We start from the raw sequence: 23,973 nt of genomic DNA, 5'->3' as shown, positions 1-23,973 counted from the left end.
TAGGAGTCGAGTTGTTTTCCAGAAGGTAGAATCAAGAGATTTTGTCTATAAAATAACAGAAGGACTTTGTTGCTGTTTATTTGTATACAACCCCGTCGAAAATTAAGACATCCTTAAGTTAATTGTGACATTAACTCACAACCAAGTGTTCGTTATGATTTGTGACACTCGGGAGACGGGGGGTTCTTGAAGGCAGCATGAGCGAGACGGGGAGAGAAAGGCACGTGTCTGTGTGCGCGTGCGCGGCCACCGACGCAGCAGCCCTGCCTATATGCCACCGCTGACGTCCTTCTCCCTCCCTCTTTCTCTTGTCACTGTGTTTTTCGGGAGGCGGAGGAAGGATCCAGTTTTCTTTCATCCTCTTCGCAGAAAAAAAATGTTATGTTTCCGGGGAAAGACATATCTCTGTGTTCCGCCGCTGCTCATCCGGGCGACTTCACATTCACAGCAAAAGCAGTTGGAACCAAACCGAATGAGAGGAGCTAAGGGCGGACTGGATTGAGAGGAAGAACCGGAGACTGACTTGAAGGCTGCACATCCGCCGCTGTCTTTAATTCAACCGCAATTTTCCATTGATTTTTTTCCCCCCATGACTCCGTACATCTCTTGACGTCTTGAAATGTGGTATCAGGCGTTTCCTACTTCTGTTTCCGTTACTATTTCTCTGTGGGAGTCACCGCTTTGACGTTTGTCACCCAGGAAAATCATATCATTTCAACGTTAGCTAACAGGAAAACAAAAACTCCCCCTTTTTTCTCAACTCAACCCGCGGTGGTCGCACAGAGCCCACGGCTGTTTTCTCTTTTTTGACCCCCATCAGTTGCCTCAATGGTTGAGTTTTCTTTCCTTTCTCACCACAAGACCGATGCAGCTGAAAGTAAACCGATGACCACCGGGATTGATTTATTAACGAACCAGCCTGTGTCCACCGAAATGGTACGATAGCGTCTGGGAAGGATTGGGGGAAAGTGAGAAGCTAAGTGGGGGGTTCAGTCTGGGCTGTTTTTTTTTTTTTTCTTCAGATGTGGCTGGGTTGGTACCAAAAACACCAGACAGACATGAGGTGGATGTAGTTTGTTTTTGTACGCATTCATTTAAGCTGGATCACTGTCTTGGTGATCTGTGCTGCCTTCACGGACTGTGACAATGAGGATTGTATGAGAAGTGAGGCTGCTTTTCTCTGGTGTGACTGACAGCCAGGCTAATCTGGGGTGATTTTTTTTTTTCAACCCAGTGTGAACACAAACCTACAGCCCATTTATTTATTTTCTCTTGGACGACGAAGCGCACTCAGGGACGAAAATGTCTTTACGCACGGCACTGCCTGGAAACGAGCGGAACCCGGACCATGTAAGTAGATAATTAAAAACACAGTGCGTGTATCTGTCACCTTCAGCAGCAGGAATAGGTTACCATTAGGTGTTATTGTGCTTTTGAATACCATTATTAAAATAACCCCCTCAGCCCCCAGGCCCTGAGATTAGTCTGTGCATGTGCAAAGAGCAGCTGCAAGCAAGCGACACAGACGCCCTAATCTCAACTAGCCCATTTGGGACAGGTTGCAATTGGACACACAGGATGGAGAACATGGGGGGGGGGGTTTAGGTGGACTGGGTGCAGAGTCGTGTGTGTTACATTGATCACACACATGCAAAATGCACACATTTAATCAATGAGTTTCAAAAAAAAAAATCTTCCTAGACTTTCACTTCCACCCCTTCACCCACCGGTGTCTTCAGTGCGCATGTTTGTCTTCCCCCAGCTGATCAATAATGAATGCATCCGATGCAAGGCCACCCAGCCCTGTCCACACCCAGCATGCCCTGCAACCACCCCTCCTTTTCTCTGCCACTCCATCACCTTACATCATCCAGCTCTTCACCTTGTCTGTCCCTCTTCACTCCATCTGGTCTGTCTAGTTTCCCCTAAATGAAAGGCAGGCTGCTCAGTGCACAGCACACTATTGCAAAATCTGCTGTGTCAGGCTAGCCTGGTTTGTCCTGCTGATGTTTTTCTGCATTTGTGGCAGCGTCTGGGTTTTTGGGGGAGACAGGACTTTGAGTTGAATGGCACAATTTTGAAGCATTTTACAGGATTTCTTTGTGAGGACGTGAGCTTCTCTCTAATATCTCCTCGCCACATATTGACATCGGTATCTGCATAGAGAACCCCCTCCTTTATATCTCAAGGGCACCTAGCTTACACCAACCTAGCTGCCTGAAGCATCACTCACACTTTTTGGATTTGAAGCTTTCACAAAGAGCCACACGAAAAAAATACAGAATACTTCCCGGGTATTTAAAGGATAAGTCCTCACTATCCCAATCCCTGTATGTGTTGTTTTGATATTGTGCGAGTGTCTCATGTGATATTATAAATGGCAGCTACCAGTAGTGCTGATTCACAGTTTGCTGGTTTCATTGGCCTACACATTGAGCTTTTCCCATAGCGACGAGCGTGTTGAATTTACAGCTTATTTTGTTATGACACTCTAACCAAAAGACTGACACAACTGAAATATAGTTTCCTGTCCTGGCTGCAGGCTGTAATGTAAGTTTTGAATGGCAGCCCTGGAAAATGCATGAAAACCATAAGTAAAAATTAGGAACCTCTGCTTAGGGGCCTTTTGAGCCCTGGCTGTACCCATGGGAGAGATGCTGCTGCCACCTTTCCTTACTAACCTGCTGTGTGATTTTGATCGTGCTTCTGACTTACTGTGGATTTTTACAGTTAGGTGTTTATTACTTGTGGCTCGTGCCAGGACCCAGAAACACTTATAGAGGTGGCAGAATCCAGGAGATATTTTAATCTTTTTTCATATGAACTTTTGTGTCAGGCCACACCCCAAATGTACTCCTAACAGTGACGCTGCATTTAGATAGAGCCGTTTATTCTAATAATAATCAGAGTAAAGAAGTTCAGTCACAACAACAGGAAACTCCTTTTCCAGTTACTTAAATTTGTACAATATCTATCACATTCTGAGCAGGCTTTTTTGGCTGCGTGGTGCTTAGTAGTGTCTGAGCGATGGCTCTCTTCTCCTGTTTAGTAACTGCAGGTGTGATAAAACAGTTTCTCCTGAACAAAGCAGAGCAGTAAACCAATACTTGTGCCCATTAAATGCTTGATGCAGTTCTGTTTTTGTCATTACGTTTGCAGACAAATTGCAGATGACAGAACTCTTCTTTCTGACTGTGAAAGCAGGATAAGTAAGCAATCGTGTAAATAAACACTTGTAGAAATAATCATCTGTCGTCTTCACCTCTTTCCTTCCTCAAACGTATTGAGCTATTACACCAGTCCCACTGCTATAATATCAGTAGTTTTGAGTTATGTCTCTGCACAACAGAACTGGTCGTATTTAGTCGATTAGTCAACTAATCGCTCGTTTTGGTCTTAGTTGACTAAGATTTCTTCAGTCGATTAGTCTTTTTTTTTAATGCTTTTTCATGCAGAATGACCTATTTCCAAAAAGCTTAATGAGCACATATCTGGTTAACACAAGTTTTAAAGTGGTACTTTTGCACGATTCTTTGTGGAGAAACTCAGTTTTACAGATGTGTCGATTAAATCCACCAATCGATTAGTCAATAGTCACATGAGTGTTAGTCGACTGAGAATTTCTTTAGTCGAGGACAGCTCTGATTGTGACTGAGCTGGTAGAGGAGGAATCTTTCCTAAAAGCAGTGCAGGGAATAAAGTATTTGCCTGTGAGCTGGACAGCACAATGATTGCTGTGCTCGCTCAGTCACAAGCCACCCTTGTTAGCAACCTCACCATGGCAACATCAGGGGGGTCCTACATACCCCTTCCTCACCAAACCTGGTTGATGTTTTTTTTTTTTTTTTAGATCAACTTTATCTTTTCTTTTTTATGCAAACATACAGAACAGAGAATCACAAATTGAACAAAAATAAAAACCCTTGCCCACCCTCTGCGGTCTCGAGGAAAATAAACAAACCAAAATCACACCTTGCCTAGTCACTCTCCTCTAGTTCTTTTGGTGCTGAGGTCATTAGGTCTGATATTTACGCTGCTGCGCTTTTCAATAGGCTGATAGTTGATGATTTGGCTTTGTTAATCCTTGCTGTAGAGAGCTCAAGCATAACTATGTCTAGAAAATACACCAACCACTGTTTTATACAAAGCGAGTGGGGGGGGAGGGGGAGCCAGCGCTGAGCTATCATTTTCTTGGTTGTGGTTGAGCCGGCTAGCCAAACTTTCCTCTGTCTCCCAAGCAGGTGTAATTTAGAGTCGTCGTTAAGTAACAAAACAGTCGGGTCAAACCTGGTCGATTTAAACAAACGCACACATTAACGTGTAATTTACTCTCACACAGCCAGTCTTCTAGATATGGAAGCTAGCACACCCAGTAGTTCTGTTCACTAAGTCTATTGTGATATCTTCTGTTATGACATTTTCTCTGAGCTATTCTGCTTTCTGGGCGTTTAATTTCTTTCCAGTTTTAGCTGTTTGGCATTTGATTGATGGCTCGTGTTCATGTTGCTGTGTGCACTCAAGACTCTATAAGCATGTTCATAGTGGAAGCTATAATGTAATTAAGATGCTCACAACTAAAACCATTTCACTACACTAACTCTCTCTCTCTCTCTCTCTCTCTCTCTCTCTCTCTCTCGCTCGCTCTGCCAAACGAGGCTGAGGTCTTACCTTATATCTTCACTTTAGCTTAAGATCTATTTCATAAACATCTCTTGGACAAGAAACAAGCAAATGGATTAAATAGATGGTGACCAGTGTTTCCCACAATCGCTTACCACTGCCAGGGTTGCGACTAAAAGAATAGGCTACAGCAACGAAAGTTTATGGAATACACAAGTGTAATGATGGCCAGATCTTGTTGTGGCTGACTGATGGGGCAGTGATATTGATAAGCCTTGTAATTTACGTATTTACAGCATCTGCAATTTCTTTTGCCAGCTTTCCTTCCTGGGTTAGGAAGCAGCGACTGTATTGCTTTTTGCCTGTAAAACCGTGTCTGTATTCTTCATATTTCTGTAGGGTTATCGTTTGCTCTTATTGTGTAAAATATGCTGCTCTGGTAGACTCCATGTTTGCGATTGATCATATTTTTTATCAGAATGCGCTCGTCACTAGATTGGGAAACCCTGGTTTGATTGAACAAGTTGATAACCACCGTCGTGTCCCACTTATGCGGGACCGCGGTTGTTAGGTTTGTTGAAGCCGGGTAATGGAAATAAATCCAGGGCATGTTGATCTTGCTTCATAGTATATTCCTCTGGTATGTCAAATTGAGTAAATCGTTTTGTGATTTTGAGCTTGATGTTGAATTTCATCACTTTTTGCAGTCCTGAGCTGTAGAGGTCAGAAAAAAGATAAAATAGGAGTAAATGTAAGTGGAATATACACACACAACACGTAATATGAATGTTTTGGATGTACATTTCTTGGCATAGAGTAACATGTCGGTGCATGTACACGCGTGTATTTTGCATGTAACACAGATTTTCATAACCTCCTGCAGACCCGAGACCATCATAAACCCGCCGTTACACAACTCAACCCGTGATATTTGTCCTCCTGTGGCTTTGTCGTCTTCTGAGATCATTATCACCACATTATAATTCAATAACAGCACTCTTGACACGTCAGCCAGAGCTTTCACACCAGGATCCGCAATTTGCATGTTCGTACTCCCCGTTCCCTCCACCGCCCCTCCTCCGTTGTTCAGCCTTTTGCCTCTCATTTCACTTCTCTTCCTTGTGTTACCCCTCCATCGAGTCCTGTGGATCCAAAGTCCCAGAAACCAGACCTAAAGGCAGACAAACCTTCTTTCAATCCAGGCAGCGTCCAAGTCCTCCATCCTTCTCCTCCTTTCACCCCTTAGACACATCAAAAAGCCCCAGTTGCTTTTTGTGCTCTTCACACATTACTTTTAGTCCCGTAATTGTACTTTTGAGGATTTGTTGTATCCACTTTTTTTAATGACAAAGAAAAAATTATGTAGGCTTTCCAATCTGCATGCATTGGAAAATTACCATTAATAAAATGCACTAAACCTACACAATGTCATCATCAGCATCCCTAGGAGTCCCTTCCTTTTAGCTCCTTGTGACCTCTGACATATTTTGGTCCATATTTTTTTACTCTAGTTTGTCTGTTTGCAAAATAATGTCATAAATCAACTTCAGATCTATTTCTGGGATTGTGTCTGTATCAGTGTTCATTTTCCTCCTTTTATTTTCCTCATTTCCAAACACTGACAGCTTTACCTAACCTGCTGAACCGGCATCTCTTATCGGCCTGCAATCTGCAAGTGTTTGCATTTAAACTTTAGTTTTTGTTTCCTTTTCTTATTCTGTTGTGCTGGTTAACTGCTAAAGCTCATGAACTATATGTGTGTGTCAGACTTGTATTTGTATTGTGTATTTCTGGGGATCCAGTGTTTTTGTCAAGGTTAGAAGAATGAGGACATTTAATGCCGTTTATCCACTTCATGGTACAGCTTGACTCAACTACTCGACTCGCTCTTTTTTGGTTTTCCATAAGCAAAAATTGTGGATAGTACCTTTTTTTGGTATCACCTTGATCCAGGTTCCCAAGCGAGCTGAGCTGATACTATAAGGTGGAGTTAAAACACTGCAGACCACTGATTGGTCAGAGGGAATCGTCACTAGCGCGACACAAAGTTGAAGTTAAAGGTCAGAGCTAGTATATAGTCAGTCAAGGTCCTTACAAGTATGAAAAACAGGTATGCATGCATGCTTTCTGTTGCTGTACTGTGGGAAAAGATGAACTATTTTGCTTGGGGCTAGTCTTGAGCTTTTATCTGTGTGTGTGTGTGTGTGTGAGAGAGGGAGAGAGAAAAGGAAGTCCTGTAGTAGGTGTGGGTAAGTGCTTGTGCGCACATGTACAGCTATGTATGTTTAGGAAAAAAAGCTAGCATGTCTTTCTGTGTGCCACCGCAGGGCAGAGCAGGGCTTTTGTGTTCCCCCGGACAAGCGAAATATTCATGAGCTTGCTGTGCTGACTTGTTACCCAAAAGCTGGCACCCACCTATGATGCCCCACACTGGCATTCATTTTACCTAGAAACACACCATACACAGTGATAAACAGCCCCAGGCTTTAATCCTCTAGTTCACTGAGGCCAAGTGAACCATGTTTGATCGCTATAAATTTAGGCAGGTTGATATTAGATGACCTATATTGGCCACGCTGACGTGTGCTGTGTTGTACACCCGCCAGCTTAACCCAACTGAAATGTGTTTTGAGTTATGGGTGCAACAGTAGCCCAAAGGTCCGAGAAGTGGGCCAGTTACAAGGAAATTTCCGGCTTTAATCCCTGGAAAGGTGATTGAATTACTATCTGTTAAGCCTTAGCAGCTACTACCATGGTGCCCATGATGAAGTCGCTGGTCTTTCACTAGCTCCGTTGATACTTGTCAGTGGCTGTGAACGTATGAAAGTGTGAATGTAAAGCAGGGCAGTGCTGGGAAAAGAGCTTAAGAGATTAAGCACACCTTCTAAATGGGTTGCTCAAGAGCACAGCAGTGGCAGTTTTTTTTAAGGGAAATTTTAACGTTCCCTGTTCAGATTAGTATTACTTGCTTAAATACCATCTTAACTTCTCTCTTTTGTGATTTTTGCATTGCATTTGCATTGCGTGCAGTGTGTCCACTCTGTTGTCTCCTGCCTCAGAGTGTATTTATGAGGTTTGAGTTTCTGTAGGTGGCACTCTTTTTTTTCATTTTATTTTTCATTTGTGTACTCTAATCAAGTACCTATTTTTTTTTTTTTTCCTGTCAGAAATATAAATAGCATTACTTGCTGTCACCAGAGGACATTTTGTTTAGTACTGACTGTATTAAAGTGGGTGAATCTTTATTGTTCATTGTTGACTTTTAACTAACCTTTATGAAATCGTGTCAGCCAAAAAGCAACAAATACCGAATCTTTAAAGGCGCTGACACACCAACCCGATAATCGGCCGTCGGACAGTCTGGCGAGGTCGGTGACCCGAGTCTGTTAGGTGTGTTCTGTGCTGTCGTCAGCCGGAGGAGCCGTCGGCCTCCATTTTGGCCGATTTGACATGTTGAATCGGTGGGTGGGCGGGCAGTCGTGACGCGTTCGTCCAATCAGCTGCCGGTTTGCATTTTTTGGGCGACAATACAGATTAGCACCGCCTGCTGTTAAGGAGACATATTACGTCTCGCGCACGCGCAGAACGTATGCTCAAGTCGGCGTCGCTTCGGTGTGTTCCGAGGCACTTTTTTGACCAACTCGGGGAGGCAGTCAGTTCGACTGGCTTTTCTGTTGACAGTCGGCCGTCGGGTTGGTGTGTCAGAGCCTTAAGGTACACTAAGCATAAAAATAATAATAATAAAAAAAGCAAAAATAAAACTCAGGATTAGCTTTTTCGAAGGTTCAAAAGGAAGAAACCCGTTATCAGATGCAGGATAAAGAGTCCAAATCTTAATATGTGTTGGTTAAAGTTAATGAATAAACTTTATTGGCATAAAGGCCTAACAACTGAAATGGCTTTTCTGTCAGCACAAATTGTTTTCCTGCCAGCTATTATGTTATTCTAGTTAAGAGGTTGGTCAGCGACCGCCCAGTGCTGAACAGGTGGTGTTTTCTGAAGATCAGGCTACCGTGTGAAGAATTGACACTGTTCACAGAGCCCCTGTTAACTGACACACACACACACACACACACACACACACAGACCCCTGCAGAAAAACACATTATCGCATACAGATACGCACAATTACACAAACAAACCGGCTGACAAGCATAAAGGACTCTCAGTCAGAGCACACAGTCGGTTTGTTGTGTTCATTGTGTAATGGGGGCTCTTCTGCTGTCGGGCTCTCAGGTGTCGGCTTACAGTCCTCAGTGTTTCGCTTCAGGCCCGAGCTGCAGCTGTTTACTCATATAGATACGATATCTGCTCTTCCTGTTCTCATAAGTGTGTTTGCATCTGTAGTGTGTGTCTTGACAGCTCTATGAAGCTTTAAAAAAGGGTATCTTCATTTTAACAGCGATTATTTTTTTTTCAAATCTTAACTTTTAAACTCATGTTTGCATTTCCACATATTTTTTTTCCCGTTCATGCCACTCGGTTTGCATTCCAATCGCATAAATAACGAGGTAGCTGCATACATTTCATTAGTTTTTCTTCGTAGCCACTGCCTGCCTGTGGTGTACTTGTACTTCATGTTTCATGTTGTTAACTTTAGGCTGTACAGTATGTGATATAGACAGTATCCTGTGACCTATGCGTGTGGTAATGTGCATGTTAACCAGAGGAAATGTTGCATCCGAAACAGCTGACACTGTTTCTGTCCATTAGCTGCTGCAGACAGGAGCACTGCAACAACGGAGAGTCCTTTAATTGTGTTTAGCAGAGACACAGAGCCTGTCATATGATCATTTTTACAGTGCTGGCATTTCCCATTTGAGTTTTCCTTGAGGGTTGAAGAGACATTTGTGCTTTATCAAATAGATAATGGCAGAGAGATGATGTTACGTTGTAGGTGCTTTCGACTGCTGTGTCATGATTTCCCCTTACAGTAGTCATGTTTCCATCTAATTGTCAAGCGAATTTTAAGCAAACTTTTAAAATTGTTAAAATTGCTGTTTCCATCTCCCATTTTGTGCATTAACTCTTTTTCGAAAATGGAAAAACTACCTCCAGCAAGCGCAAAAGACTTTTTTTGCAAATTTGAGGAAGTTTTTTTTCTCGAATTTTGCCATTTCCATCAACATTTTCTAATGAGATACTTCAAAATGCACATAAAAATACGTTGATGGAAACATGACTAGTGACATTTTAGTGGTTTTCTGCAGCAGACAGACTGTTATCTTAAGACTTAGACTTCTCTTTATTGATCCTTTTGGGATGACTCCCGCAAGGAAATTAGATTTCCAGCAGCAGATTTCAGCAGCTTACAGAACACTTGTATAGAAAATAAAGAGGTATAAAAAAACAACAATAAACTTTTAGCTAAATATAGGAAGTAAACAAAAAAAAACATCAACACAGGTAATCAGCAGCACCTTGTATTTTCAAACCAACAAAGGCACATTTGTTGTCAACACTAGTTTTGAACATATCTAACATGGAAATTCCTTGTTTCAACCACTTCTCATCTGGGAAGCCAAGCCAACCATTTAGCAGATATTACCAATGACCAGGTCTGTTTTCACAAAAAGCTTGTCGACACCCTCCCATGGCTTGACTTTTCAGTCAAATTGCTTTGGGCATGAGGATGACACGTGTTTTAAACAAACCAGCATGAAAATCAATTTAAGACACTGTAAAAAAATGAAAAGCAAAAAAAGGCTAACACAAACGTTCCAATTCATCACATTTTACAGACTTTCTGGTTCAGCTATGACCAACTGTACTTCCTAATGGTTGCATGTGCACAGTTTTCCTGTGCAGTGAGCATTATTACTGACATTATGGGTGGGCTTTCTCACAACGTGTCTGATCGTCTGAGTGCATGTTTCTTGCCCCGTCAGTCTTCATTTTAGGAATGTTGCCAAGATCTCATCATAGCAGTTATTTTGGGGAGTACAGTGTTATCATTACCAGCAGAAATTAAGGCCAGAACTACAAAAATAAAGGCAATTTTCCTATAAGTGATTATAGTTGTGCTGTAATCCTGTCTCTTTTTTGCAGTTGTGGAGACATTTGAAAATGTATCTCAGAGCAGTCAGCGACACTTGGTTTATGGAACAGATTATTACAGAGAGAAGATTCAGTCTGTGTAGAGACAGAGAGAGAAACGAGGTCTAGCCAACGAGTGACTCAGCTTTTTAATCTGCCGCTGTTGATCCAAACAGAATAAATCTGACCCATACTCAGCCTGGTCTGATGATCACAGCCCTGCAGTGAATGATATGCTAAGTAATGTGGCAGATTTCCAGAGGCGAACAGAAAGTGTGTGTGTGGGCGTGCGTGCATGCACTGTCCAGACAGGAATCCAGTTACACTTTGCATGCAGGAGCCAGATAACGTCAGACTGTCTTTGTTAGATATTTTTATTGAAAAATATGGCACAATGGAAAATACACTGTCTTTAACCCTTAATGTTGGGGTAGTCTTTAACTTTGCATCCTTTGGCTCATGTTGGCAATAATATTTAGATGTTACTCACCATGTTAGCTGACAGAATTTAAGATAATCATGATGTTTTTTCTTAAATCCAAGATGTTCCACTTAAAGAGGCTCAATAAAGGAAGCATCATGGTGGCATTCATGCATTTATTGGTTGTATGGAATATCTTGTAGTGTATCACAAAATCAAGGTAATCTAAATTTAAGATGTTGAATAGCCTGCTTCACATCCACAGGGTGATTATTGTCTGCCAACAGGGTTTTCCCTACCATAATAAGGCATAGGACCCAAGCCGTTCTGGGCACCCCCTAGGCTAAATTAATGTAAAATCAAGCATCAAAACTAACTAACTTTTTTGTAGTGTTGAAGCTAGTTTCCTGACCTGAGGGCACAAGAAACCCATTCCAAAGCCATGATTGACGGGGTGGTGATGGCGCAGTGGATATGACACATGCCTTTGGTGTGGGAGACCTGGGTTCGAATCCCACTGCGATCCATCAACCGATGTGTCCCTGAGCAAGACACTTAACCCCTAGTTGCTCCAGAGGCGTGCCTCTGACATATATAGCAATTGTAAGTCGCTTTGGATAAAAGCGTCTGCTAAATGACACGTAATGTAATGTAATGATTACATTTCAGGAATGCTAACCTCGCCAGTTTGATGAGAGAATCAAATGAGGTTTCCTAAAACTAAAAAGTTGAGTTTTAATGAACCTTTGCTACTGGTACTGCATTTGGCACGTAGGACAGAAGGTTAAGACTGAGCTTCCAGTAAGACCGACACAATTTAGCCTGGAGAAATATACAGTAGATGAGTGAGAGGAGCCTTGCAGCCAAACTGGTCTGACTCACCGTCTAATGGTTATTGGTAGGAATCTGAATCAGTCTGGCAGAAGCTGAAGAATGTCTGCCAAGCTTCTGCGTTGCTTTAGTCGTCCACACATTTTCTCTAATTAAAAACCGAAGCGGCATCAGTAGTTACAGATTAATGCACTTGATGTGATGTATTGTTTAACTGTAGGTCATTTACAATGTTAAAGAGGTTTCAGATTGAATATTATGTTCATTACTCACAATGTAAACTCGTTTGATTTTGGTTTGTGCAACAGTATGTCATTTGCACTCCCTCTGAAAGGAAGTCAATTCTTTTAGCAGCTTTTGTCACTAATTATTCTGAAGTTAAAGAGATTTGATCCAGCATGACCTTCTTCTATTCATCATGTTTTTCGCTCCCACATTTCCTGCCACTCTTCACCTTCTGTTTTCCGATAGAGCAGAAAATGCTACAAAAAGTCATGAAAAAATATCCTCTGCAAATGATTATTTCCTGCGATAAAAAGTAAATCAACATGATGGTGGTGGCACTGTGGCGGTGAGACTTTGTCATAGATATTATTTGTAATGTCAGGGCTGACAATTAGCATGAGTCTGGGGCTTTACTAGGCCAGAAATATAAATAAATATAAAAAGTATACAGGATATGTGTGTTAGGCAGAATACTGATGAATACAGTAATGTTTAATGTGGTCAGACCTGAAGGTGGAAGAAAGCCGAGACTTGAGCTCCAGAGATTCCCTCAGGCAGCCACTATCACGAGGTTTCTGTGTGACGATAGTGGACGATGATGCTTTTCGTGACCTTTTTGTGTTGTCCTGAATGATGCTGGATAATAATGGCTTGCAGATCAATTGTATTATATTTTCCATCAGAATTGATTTAATCAGACTGAACCACTTTGTTCACTAAGGACTACTGATATCAAATATTTTTTTTAGCTGTGAAAACCAGTGCACATTACTGACAACTTTCACAGTACATAAACACTCAGCACAGTGGCTAATTGCATCTATCATCTGGAATTAAATGCTTTGTGCTTTGTGAAAAGTCCAGATCACGTGAACATTACGGGCAAAGCATGACTTCAGCAACTGATGGAGCCTCGGCTCCAGAGTATCGGACATCCTCTCCGTCACCGACATATTTTTCTGGCAGCTCCCTCTTCCTTGTTTGGCTTGCCAGGAAACGGGTGTTGCAGTGCAAAATGTGACACCTCTGCTGTCATTGCTGTGACATCTCTGTCTCCAAGACAGGAAGTGACGCTGGTCAAGCTCATGCAACGTCCCTCTGCTCTTGACACGACAAGATTTAGCAGAGCTAGAAAAGGATGTGTTGTGTGGGTTGACAAAGTGAATATGCCAAATGTGTAGGCCTGTAACAATTATTACATAATTGTCTAATTGTAAATTATGTTACATAATCGCCATTTCTTTGTTTAACTGCAATTAATTGCTAACATTAGCTAAGGTGCTAAAGGGTATGACTGTTGATGGTCATTGACTACGTTTACATACACATAACATTCCGGTTTGTGCCCTTATTCCGAAAAGGACGATATTCCGACTAAGCTGTTTACATGGCTAAGGAAAGTGAATATTCCACTAATATTTCCATTTACATGTAACGTTACGTTAGCTGTGCAAAATACGATTTTTTCAAAGTTTACCAGCGGTGGCGGACTTGTTGGACAGTGCGAACACAGCGTCCCTCTTTCATTCCTTCAACCAGCTTCTTGAAAAGGGCGACGTAGCGATGTTTGCACATATCCAAAAACCTGTTTTAATGTTTAAAAGTAGCTGTTTTTCTCCTTCTTATCAGGTCTGCAACCTTGCACACTGTTGGCTGGTTGGTTTGTTTACAGCAACTATAGCAACGCACAGAGCTGACCGTAAGCCGTAAACGGGCAAGAAGCCGTAAACTGTGTGTGTGTGTGTGTGTGTGTGTGTGTGTGTGTGTAAAATGCTATATTCGGAAAATTCGGTGCCTAGGTAGCTCACCTGGTAAAGCAGGCGCACATATCTAGAGGTTTACTCCTTGACGCAGAGGCCGCAGGTTCAGCTCCGCCCTGCGGCCCTTTGCTGCATGTCATTCCCCCTCTCTCTCCCCTTTCATGTCTTCAGCTGTCCTGTATAAATAAAGGCCTAAAATGACCAAAAAATAATCTTAAAAAATATATATATGTATATATTTATATATATATGACGTGTTACCACAGACAGAAACTGTACAGATGTGTGTTGTTGATCTCATGACGTTATAGTTAACTTGAGCCTAGTTATCCATTCATGCTTTTTTATTGTCAACACGGTTATCTCTTTGTTGTTTTCCGTCATGTTGTGAAGACGGTGTGTCTGCTGCGCCGCATGATAGAGGTTTGTGTCAGGACACGCCAGTCTGAGGCCACAAGGCCGAGAGCCGCAACTGCTAGAGAGAGGAAGAGGAAACGTGTGTGTGTGTGTGTGTGTGTGTGTGTGTGTGTACGTGTACGTACGGGTGGAGGATGGCTCAAGGTTACACCATTCCTCTGCTGGGGACCAACGTCACACATCCTGTCTTTACGCAATACCTCCTTACCAACACACACACACACACACACACTGACTCACACACGCTCAGCCCTCCAGTTCATCCAGGCTGCAGCAGCAGGACACCTCCCTCAGGGCGTGGTCCATTGTTTGGAAACGTGTTTGTGTTTGTCACGCTGCAAACCTTGATGTTGGAGTTGTCTGCCACTCTGCCCTCCCTTTGCCACCCGCCCCCCCCCCCCAGCTTCATTTAAAACCACGATAACAAGCAAGGAAGAAATGGAAAATCAAGTTATTTATGAGTTCAGTTGCAGAATAAGCAATAATTCCTCCTACATTAATAACATCAGAAAACTCATACAGTTTTTTTACAATGACTGCAAGTGATATGATACATATTCCTGAAGCTTGAGATTGATCACATATGGCAGAGAAGCAGCATGTAACTAAACAACTAAAATCAAGCCATTATGACAACAGAGTTGTTTTTAAAACTGTTAAATTAAAATTTCAATTTATGAAATCATACGTTTGAAGTACAAAAGATGAGCGGAATCGGGTTCAGTCAAATTAGGCACATATTCAGAGTAGAAGCACTATATTACAAGATTCATGAGAGTTTCCATTCATGCATTCATATGCATTTTTAGTCAGCTGTATGCCCACACAGACCAGCACAGATATAAGAGCTGCTGTACTGTAAAATAGCTGATGGGATGCCAGACATTCAAACATGCATGCTACCACATAGTTTACCCAGCACTTATTCTTTTGTACTAACTATTTCTAATGGCGTGTAGCTATAACTCATGATATCTTTGTGATGTGCCTCAGGGGATTACGGTTTTCTTAGTTAAACAGCTTCTACCTTTTAGTATCAGTTTTAAAAACAAGACAAAAATGGCAGAAACTTGTATCTTGGGTTCTTATTTTGAAGGAAAACTTATCTGACCCATTTTTGCTTGTGGGTTAAATATCAGCAGAAGGAAAGAGCTTTCTCTGTTTTGCTCACACATGATCAGGATGAACACCCTGCAGTCATGTCATGCCATCATCTAATTTAATCAGAAAAACCTATGGAATTTGCCATTGCCATTTATGTGCAGAGACATTTTAGTGGGATGGTTTCTTAGTAAATGTCTAAGGGAAGGTGTGTCTATGATTTTATCCATCCCATTCACATAATGAGGAGAGGGTAGGCTAAGTAACATATCTCTTGCTACATGTATAATATAATATAATTCAGCTGCACCACAAACTGCAGCCTCCAAAATAAATTTGAGTTTACGTGTCTCTAAAACTGATTTGTGTGACTTTGTAGCCTTCATAGGAAGGCTTTATTGCAAGGCTGTTGTATTAGACAGCATTAGTTTTAGCTAGGTGTACATAAAAAACTGGCAACTTTATTTAGTACGTATCATGTGTATCATTAGCTACACATACAGCACATACTATATCTCTGTATAGCATTATTATAGAACCCACACAACTTCTAGACAAGACCCGCCCTTCAATAGCATTGACACGCTACTATTGGCCAGGTGTCCATGCTTACGCAAGGTAACGGAACCCGATTTGTTGAGGTCCTATCCCCTGACCAGTCGGCTATCCTAACCTTAACTACTCGAGGTCATGCCTAACCCCAACCAATCGGGCTGCTTCGTAGGGCGGGACTTGCCTAGAAGTTGCGTGGGATCCGCCTCTGTATATTATCCATGGGAACTCTTGCAGTGTAAGAAACAACCTTCTTTTGATCTTTTCCAGTTTTTTTTTCACTTATCTGAGGTTGTTTCTGAAATATTTTAACAGGTTGGAAGTGTGTCATCTTTTAGCTGAAGTTGACACTGGTGAAAACTGGTGTTACTTACGTTTTACGGGTAACGTGTTTGAAGATGTGATGTAACGATGATAATGCTACTGTTGTTGAAAGGTCAATAGTTTCATGTTTCACATCAGAGCCATCTGATAATCATGCTCACAAGTTCGTTGTATTGTTGAAATGACGTCAAGCTGTCATTCCTATCAGCCACACAGGAATTTAAAGGAATAGCCGGCTTATTGACTTTGTTTAGACAATGACAGGAGCCAGCTTTAGGACAGTATTGTAGAGTCACTTGATGTAGATAGATTTGCCCAAAATTGGATTTAAGCCATTATGGAATTATTATAAAATTCCCTTCAAGTAAACTTGAACTTTTTATTTCAGGATAATTTAGCTTCACAATGAATCATATATCCTTTTTTATCTTCTACACTTCAGAATTGTACACACATTTGCATATAATGTATGAATATTTACTTTTATAACAATCACAAGTTACTCAAAATGCAGATGGTGCTAGGGCTGTACGGAATAATTTGAAGCTGCGTAGGATTGTTTCAGACTCGTGTGATCCAAACATTTCTAATAACTCCAGAGCGTCGTTTCTGTCAAAGTATAATGTACTATAAGCCTAGGGGCTGGATTATTAATTCATCACTATATTGTGCTTTCTTTTGGAAGGCTGGCTGCCAAAAATCGACACTTACTAGCTAATGAATTAGCCGGAGTTAAACACTAGCTAACAGTAAACAGAAGGTAGTGGTTGTGTCTGGTGTGTGCGCCAGTGTTTGTGCGTGTCGGCCCGCCCCCGCATTTGGCCACTGGTGAGGGTTAATTTCGGACCCTACAAATGCGGTAGAATGTTTTTAAGGAGAAAGTAGGCCTATCAACAGAAATAAATTATCGAAATTATCGTCCTGGGAAAAATAGGTCGATAACAGCTTCAGAATTTCAATGTCGATACATTTTTGATTAATAGTCCAGCCCTAATCTGTGAGATGCAGGACATCGTCACAAAGAATCATATTTCTTTCAGTTTGCACAAGGTGCAGCTTGTTTGCTGAATGTGCAAATCACATACCATACAAAATGTCAAATGCCTACATGTGTAATGATGTGAGGGGGCTTCATCCCCCTCACTCCCCAACCAAATACCTCTGCTGGCCCCAGTCCGCTGCCAATGGAGACCCCATCACATCTCGCCCAACTGCACACAGAGGCCTCCTCCTGAATGAAACTGCGTGGTAATCAGAAGGAGTGGGTGAATCGATGGACTGCGCTCCTTGAAAGAAGTATGTGTGACGGGGAGAGGGGAGATGGGAGATGGAGGGCGGCATGAGGCTCAAATTGATGTGAGGTCGCTGAAAATGAAGATCGCTGCGCGAGACAAAAGAGAGGGTGGGTCCAGGCGTGGAGAGGAGAATAGAGGGAACGGAGGCAAATTGATTTGTCTGGGGGATGGGATGAGCCAGGGGAGAGAGAAGAAGGGGTGAATAAATGGGGGAAGGGTGAAGAGAAGGGGAAAATGAACGTGACGGAATAAATTGGAAAAGGAACATATTCTGCTGGGTGGCTATAGTATTATAAAGGCCTATATAGTACCTCTGTAATCCCTCAAACACTTCCTTTAAAATCCCTAAAAGCTGCTCCAGTGGTTACTTTACAGTCTCATTGATGCTCATAACTTTTTCAGTTTGAAGTTTTCTGTGCTTTGTTTCTATTCCCAAACTCAGAAATCCTCATGGTTCAATCCTTGATGGCCGATGTGTGGGGTCAACTTTATACAAAGTGATGAAATATTGAAAGATGAAGTAGATTTATTTATCTGGTGTACTGCTTTATGTTACAGTCATACAATTAATCACAGTTCACATACTGTAGCATGCAATGTGCAAAAAGCAAAAGCAAATTCTAAGCAATGACCTCAGAGGGACTCAGAGTATTTGTAACATGTTGTGTATGTCTGTAGATGTTGGCAGTTAGTTTCAGCTCAGCTTTTGTACGCATAGTATATGAGGTAGACACTTTTCCCTTCTCCTCCTCTTTCCAAATATATGCACTTTAATGCCACGCTGAATTTTTCACATTCCCACACTCACATTGACTATTTTGGTCAATATTGAAATCACAGTTATTTAACACGATTGCCCATTGGATTTTTGGGAAGATGATGCATTCATTGAACTTAAAAATACAAAAAAGTGCAACAGTTCAACATTCAAATCAACAGTGAAAACACCTTGAACTGTGAATATTTCCCTTAATACTTTTCCCGTTGAACTTTCTGAATTCCCCCTCAGAACACAAGACAAAGTAGGAGTTTACTTGCAAAATGCAATGTGCAAAATAATTGTTTTTCTCAATTATGTTGTTTTTGTGATCGTCCAGGAGCTGAAATCGTAATTTGATTAATTGCACAGCCCTACAACCTGGTGGACAAAACTAAAGTTCATTAAAAAAAAGGATCAGAATTTCATCTACTTTATTTTAGCCAATTCTGATCCATTCAAAATGGCCGGATTGGCCTCGATACTACTTGGCACTAAAATGTACTACACATGAGTTATGTAGAAATGTTTACCTTGCTTTTTCCTTTTTACATTGCTCTGTGAGTTTTCATATTAGTAGCATGGATGTCATTTATAGTATGTCGTCCTCTGCCTGTGCACTTCTCCATGGGTGTGCTGGGAAATCATTAGATCTTGTGATCTCACCGCTGTGTTTACCACATTGGGTGCATTTCAAGGTGATGTGGTTTTATCTGACTTCTGATCTGGGTGTGTGTGTGTGTGAGAGAGTGTGTAGTTCGCATATAGTGTGGAAATAGAGAGTCATTGTGCTGAGGGCTTGTCATAAGTTGCACAGTTTCTCTTATGCCTCTGCCTTTCCTCGCAGTAATGCAGTTCAGACTTAACATATTTTCTCTTTCATATGTCCTCTGTCCAAGAGGCCTAATCCATATGCAGCATTTTGCAAAGAGCTGCAACTCTGTAACCCCAACGCTAGCCGTATTTTTGTTCTGAATTTACTGGGTTGAAGCAGGAAGAGTCAGGAAAGTGAGGGGAGGTAGGTGTTAAAGATCCTGGGCTGTATTGAAATCTGCGTTGTTGTGCTTTTGTGGTTCCAGCATGTTTAATCTCTTTCTCTTCATTAACTAATTGTTGTGGCCTATTTCAGAATTGTTGCGATTGGACAGATTTCAGATTATGTTTTCTATATTTATTGTGGTTGATTTGGTCCAATGAAAGTAATGCCAGTCCATCTCATTAACATACATCAACATAATGCCCGAGTAACTCCAGTCCGACTCCTCACTGAAAAAATTGTCTACTTCCAGAGTCCAGGTACCTTTTACAACCATTTGTTCATTTCGAATCTGGCAGTGTGAGTCTAACTTTACAGAGAAGACATTTTAAACTGTCCTGCAATGATTTGGACCAAAGAAAACAAACTGTAGGTGTGATTGCACCTTAAGCCACTCTCTGATGCATCCTACTACACCTTAAGATACTGCTTTTCACATACAAGGCCCTACGTGATCTTGTCCCTTCATACATCTCCGAACTCCTACATCCTTATACCACCTCAAGGCCTCTCTGATCATCCGATCAAGGTCTTTTCTTCATTCCCCGCTCCCTTCACAAATTCAAGGATGATTGTGCTTTTGCCGTTAGGCCCCCGTCCCACTGGAACCCCGTCTATTAGATCAGCTGAGTCTGTAAACTGCTTCCCTGTTTTGGGGCTGTGATTTATTTGTGTCCTCTTTATTTGTTTATGTGTCCTTTCTGTTTATAGCTGACTGTGTATATGTGCATGGTTTTATGTCGGTTAGCCTAATAGCTAGATTGATTTACATTGAGAGATTGATTTTATGGAAAGTACCCCATGCCACTCTCTAGGTATGGTGAAGGGGATGTGATGATGTGGGGCTATTTTAATTCCAAAGGCCAAGGGAACTTTATCAGGATGCATAGTATCCTGCTGGATCCATGAAATAACTGGCCTTTAAAAATAAAAATCTGCCTGCCTCTATGGGAATTTAACATAGGGGTGTACTCACTTTTGTTGCCAGCGGTTTAGACATTAATGGCTGTGTTGAGTTATTTTGAGGGGACAGCACATTTACACTGTTATACAAGCTCTACACTTAATACTTTACATTGTAGCAAAGTGTAATTTCTTCAGTTTTGTCCCATTAAAAGATATAATGAAATATTTACTAAAATGTGAGGGGTGTACTCACTTTTGTGAGATACTGTATATTCTTTTGTATCTGTATCCTGTAAAACACTTTGTTTTAAAAGGTGCTATATAACTTGCTTACTTACTTACTAACTTACTAGGCAACCATATTGTCAGTACAGTAGTAGTTAAACTGGTGAGAAGTGTAGTGTTCATGTCTGCTTTGTTGAGAAGGTGTTACATGGTGATAACTGACACAACTGTCTTATCTATCTAAATAACACTGACTGCCACCGCGCTGTAATTTCTCAGTTTTATCTTGTGAAAGTTGGCAAACGACATAAACAAGACATATAACAAAGTAATACTGTTCACACTTCATATGAAATGTTTATGCTTGTGTTTGTGTTACGGTTGTGAGCCTCTGATGCTTCCTGTTCTTCTTTTATTTCCTTGTTCCTCATGCCATCGCCACTACAGATGAAAAGTACAAGCTAGTTTGTTTCCGTGCTTGTTTTCAGCGCTCAGAGGAGAGCAGATGGAGGGATTAGAGTTTGATGTTTATGCTGCAAGACCTCAGACCTCAGCTGACCTTAAAGGTTCAGTAGGGTCAGGCTGAATGTTTGTGAAGGGTTGGAAAAAAAATAGTAACCCGTTTATTATATTATCTAATTGAGTACTTAGATTTAGGGACATATATGTCTTTATGGGGGCTCAAAGGCAAATGTGCTTTTGAAAATGTGTTACACATTAGAAACATGCCAGTGGCAATCTTTATCAATTTATCATGTTGATGCACTTACATTTAATTTGTATTCATAATTTATGTAACAATATATAGATAATTTATGTGACATTTTGTGCAACAGAATAATTAGGCCATGAGTTATTTAGAAAACTACTTACAGTATTATATTATTTCATAAGCACATTGTGTAATTAAGTAGCCTAGTTTGTTAAATTCAGCAGTGTTACATAATATAACTTGACTCTAGGACATTTTGTTGCCCTTTCTACCTAATTATATCAAGTGTTTTTATGATATTTCGTAAAAACACTTGTCTTTCCCTCTAGGGGTGCGAATCTTCACTGGTCTCACGATTCAATTCGATTACGATTATTCTGTCAACGATTCGGTATCACGATGCGTCACCTTCTCAATATTATTATACTGTATATTGCTACACATGGTTTTCATCAACAAATTCAAGGAGTCAGATATATATGAACTCTCCTTTTTATTGTACCTGCTCTTAAAAAAAGACACTTCCTGAATGGAGCGGAGTCTGAACACAGCAGACAACAGGCAAAAGGCAAAGCAGCGACTGGAAAATCAACATCAGTTGGCAATAATGCTTATGGTCTGTCACTGCATCGATGCAGAATCGTCCACATCCTGCAGTGATTAATATCAACGCCCCTACCCAACTGATTTGTCACTATTACCCTGCTGTTGTAAGGAGACAGTGAATGCTCTGCTCTAGGTTGCGAAAGTGTGCAATCAGAGCTATGTCATGTGTATCTGCAGAGCGTTGGGCGTTCAGGGTAGATCCATGTGCCGATGTCACCTTCTGTCGTACAGACACAGCAACACATGTTTAACACCACTGGCCTCACAGCCACACATGAATGTGAGGAATGCAGACTAAGAGGGGTCAGGTGAGATTCATAGGTGGCCGTGTTACTCTCGCTTTTAACTTTTGGGTGTCTGGTACCAGCAGTAGTCCCATACACGACCAGAGTCAAGGTGACTATGTGGAGGGAGATACTCTGGAGGGCGTAGCTCTCTTTCACTCATTTATCATCTCTATAAATGTTAACCCCTACTGACGCTAATACAGATTATGTTTTATGAACACTGAATGCAACAAATACTGTCTAACAATTTTTCATAGCCTCAGTCAGTCTTGAAAGCAAAAATGGTATTTCTTTAGAATTCAGACAGGATAAGGCTACGATTGGTAATACTTGTTATATAATACATTTTTTACATAATGGCGACCCTTGTAGTCCATTTTCTTCATACATACTTCAATACTTTTTAGGCACGACCAAATTGCCTCTATAGTATCGAGTATCGAAAAATGCCTCGTCATTCAATACCAAATTTCAATACCTTAGGAGTAAATCTCATCAGTGACAGTGAGCCAATAAGCATGCAGCATGCTTCTACCAATATCTAATAATGCTGCTGATTGGCTGTCTAACGTTACACGTCGTAGAGACACTCAGGGAAAACTCTACGTTATGCACAGAGACAGGGCTCACGTATTAGGAGCTGAAAAATAAATTAAAAGATTCGTGCCGTAATGTATAATGTAATTTTTTGTTGTTGTTCTTTGTTAAAATGGATTTTATAAAATTGGTCGAAAAAGTATCGTTTAGGAACCGGTATCGAAGTCACGGTATTGGTACCGGTATCGAACATTTTTGAACGATACCCAGCCCTGCCTACAATTCTACTAACAATTTGTCCAGCAGGTCTCAGGTTTTCTTACTTTTCTTGTTGTAGAACAGTATGGAGGAATAGAATACATGTAATTGAACGTAATAGGACATTTACAAAAGCCAGCAAAAAACAAACGCCTTTATTCAAACTTAGTTTGACTGGTGGTTGACCACTCTCTGTTTCTCTCTCTCTCTCTCTCTCTCTCTCTCTCTCTCTCTCTCTCTCTCTCTCTCTCTCTCTCTCTCCTCAGCATACCTCCCTGTCGGGCAGCCGCTCAGAGAAGGGTACTGGCTGGTCGAACCGCTCGCTTGGCGCCCGATGTCGTAACTCCATCGCCTTGTGTTCCGATGAGCAGCCACACATCGGAAACTACCGGCTGCTCAAGACCATCGGCAAGGGAAACTTTGCCAAGGTCAAGTTGGCACGACACATACTGACCGGCAGAGAGGTGAGTTTTAAAGAGAGGGGAAGATAGGAGTACTGCAAAAACTGTTCCTCACTGCCCTGGAAGGGTCAATAAAGCCATGCATGCTGGGATTGATGAGGCTGAAGGAATGAGCAACACCCGGGGTTTGGGAGCCAGAAAAGAACCAGGCGCACACAGATTTTGAAAAGGGCTTTTCTATCGAGTTCAGAGCACCTTCTGTTAGCTTTTACAGCCAGCCAAATCTGTCTAGTCCCACAGCACAGTCAAACTCTTTGAAGAGAGACAGCCATGTTTTTCTTTTTTGTGGCTATATTGCCTGTGTGTTTAAACACACTGTAGTCTTCTCGTGAACCTGACCTACTGTACATTAGTTGAGTTAATAACTCCATCAGGCTCAGTAGAAACTTCGTTGTGTCAGCAGCTGGCTCGATCATGTGAGAGCTGTTGTTTTTCACCCATGTAAAGAAGAAGACAGTCATATATCGGTGGTTTACAGCGGCAGTTTGACGCAGTCTTTGACCCGGTCACCACATGTTGTTAAGCCTCTTATGAAGCTTTGTTGGTTTGTTTAGTGGATTTCAGCTTCTGTGTTCTTTACATGCTGTAAAACACCATGCAACTGTT

General features: G+C 41.4%; 1 protein-coding gene across 3 annotated transcripts in view; it reads left to right on the top strand.

Moving 5' to 3' along the window:
• Positions 1-261: 261 nt before the first annotated feature.
• The window catches only part of mark4 (microtubule affinity regulating kinase 4), a 64,880-nt gene continuing 41,168 nt past the window's right edge, over positions 262-23,973 (top strand). For 2 of the 3 annotated variants that reach the window (XM_031304173.2, XM_031304174.2), the window contains exons 1-2: positions 263-1,350; positions 23,173-23,370. In XM_031304173.2, coding sequence (XP_031160033.1) covers positions 1,303-1,350; positions 23,173-23,370 — 246 coding nt within the window. In that variant the 5' untranslated portion in view covers positions 263-1,302. Of the gene's footprint in view, positions 1,351-23,172; positions 23,371-23,973 lie in introns of all 3 variants that reach the window. The other variant, XM_036001015.1, reaches the window with a different exon arrangement.

This window comes from Sander lucioperca, chromosome 5 (assembly GCF_008315115.2).
Source record: "Sander lucioperca isolate FBNREF2018 chromosome 5, SLUC_FBN_1.2, whole genome shotgun sequence".
Lineage (NCBI taxonomy): Eukaryota > Metazoa > Chordata > Actinopteri > Perciformes > Percidae > Sander > Sander lucioperca.
The sequence above is the reverse complement of the archived record's forward strand: the minus strand, read 5'-3'. Positions and strand labels throughout refer to the sequence as shown.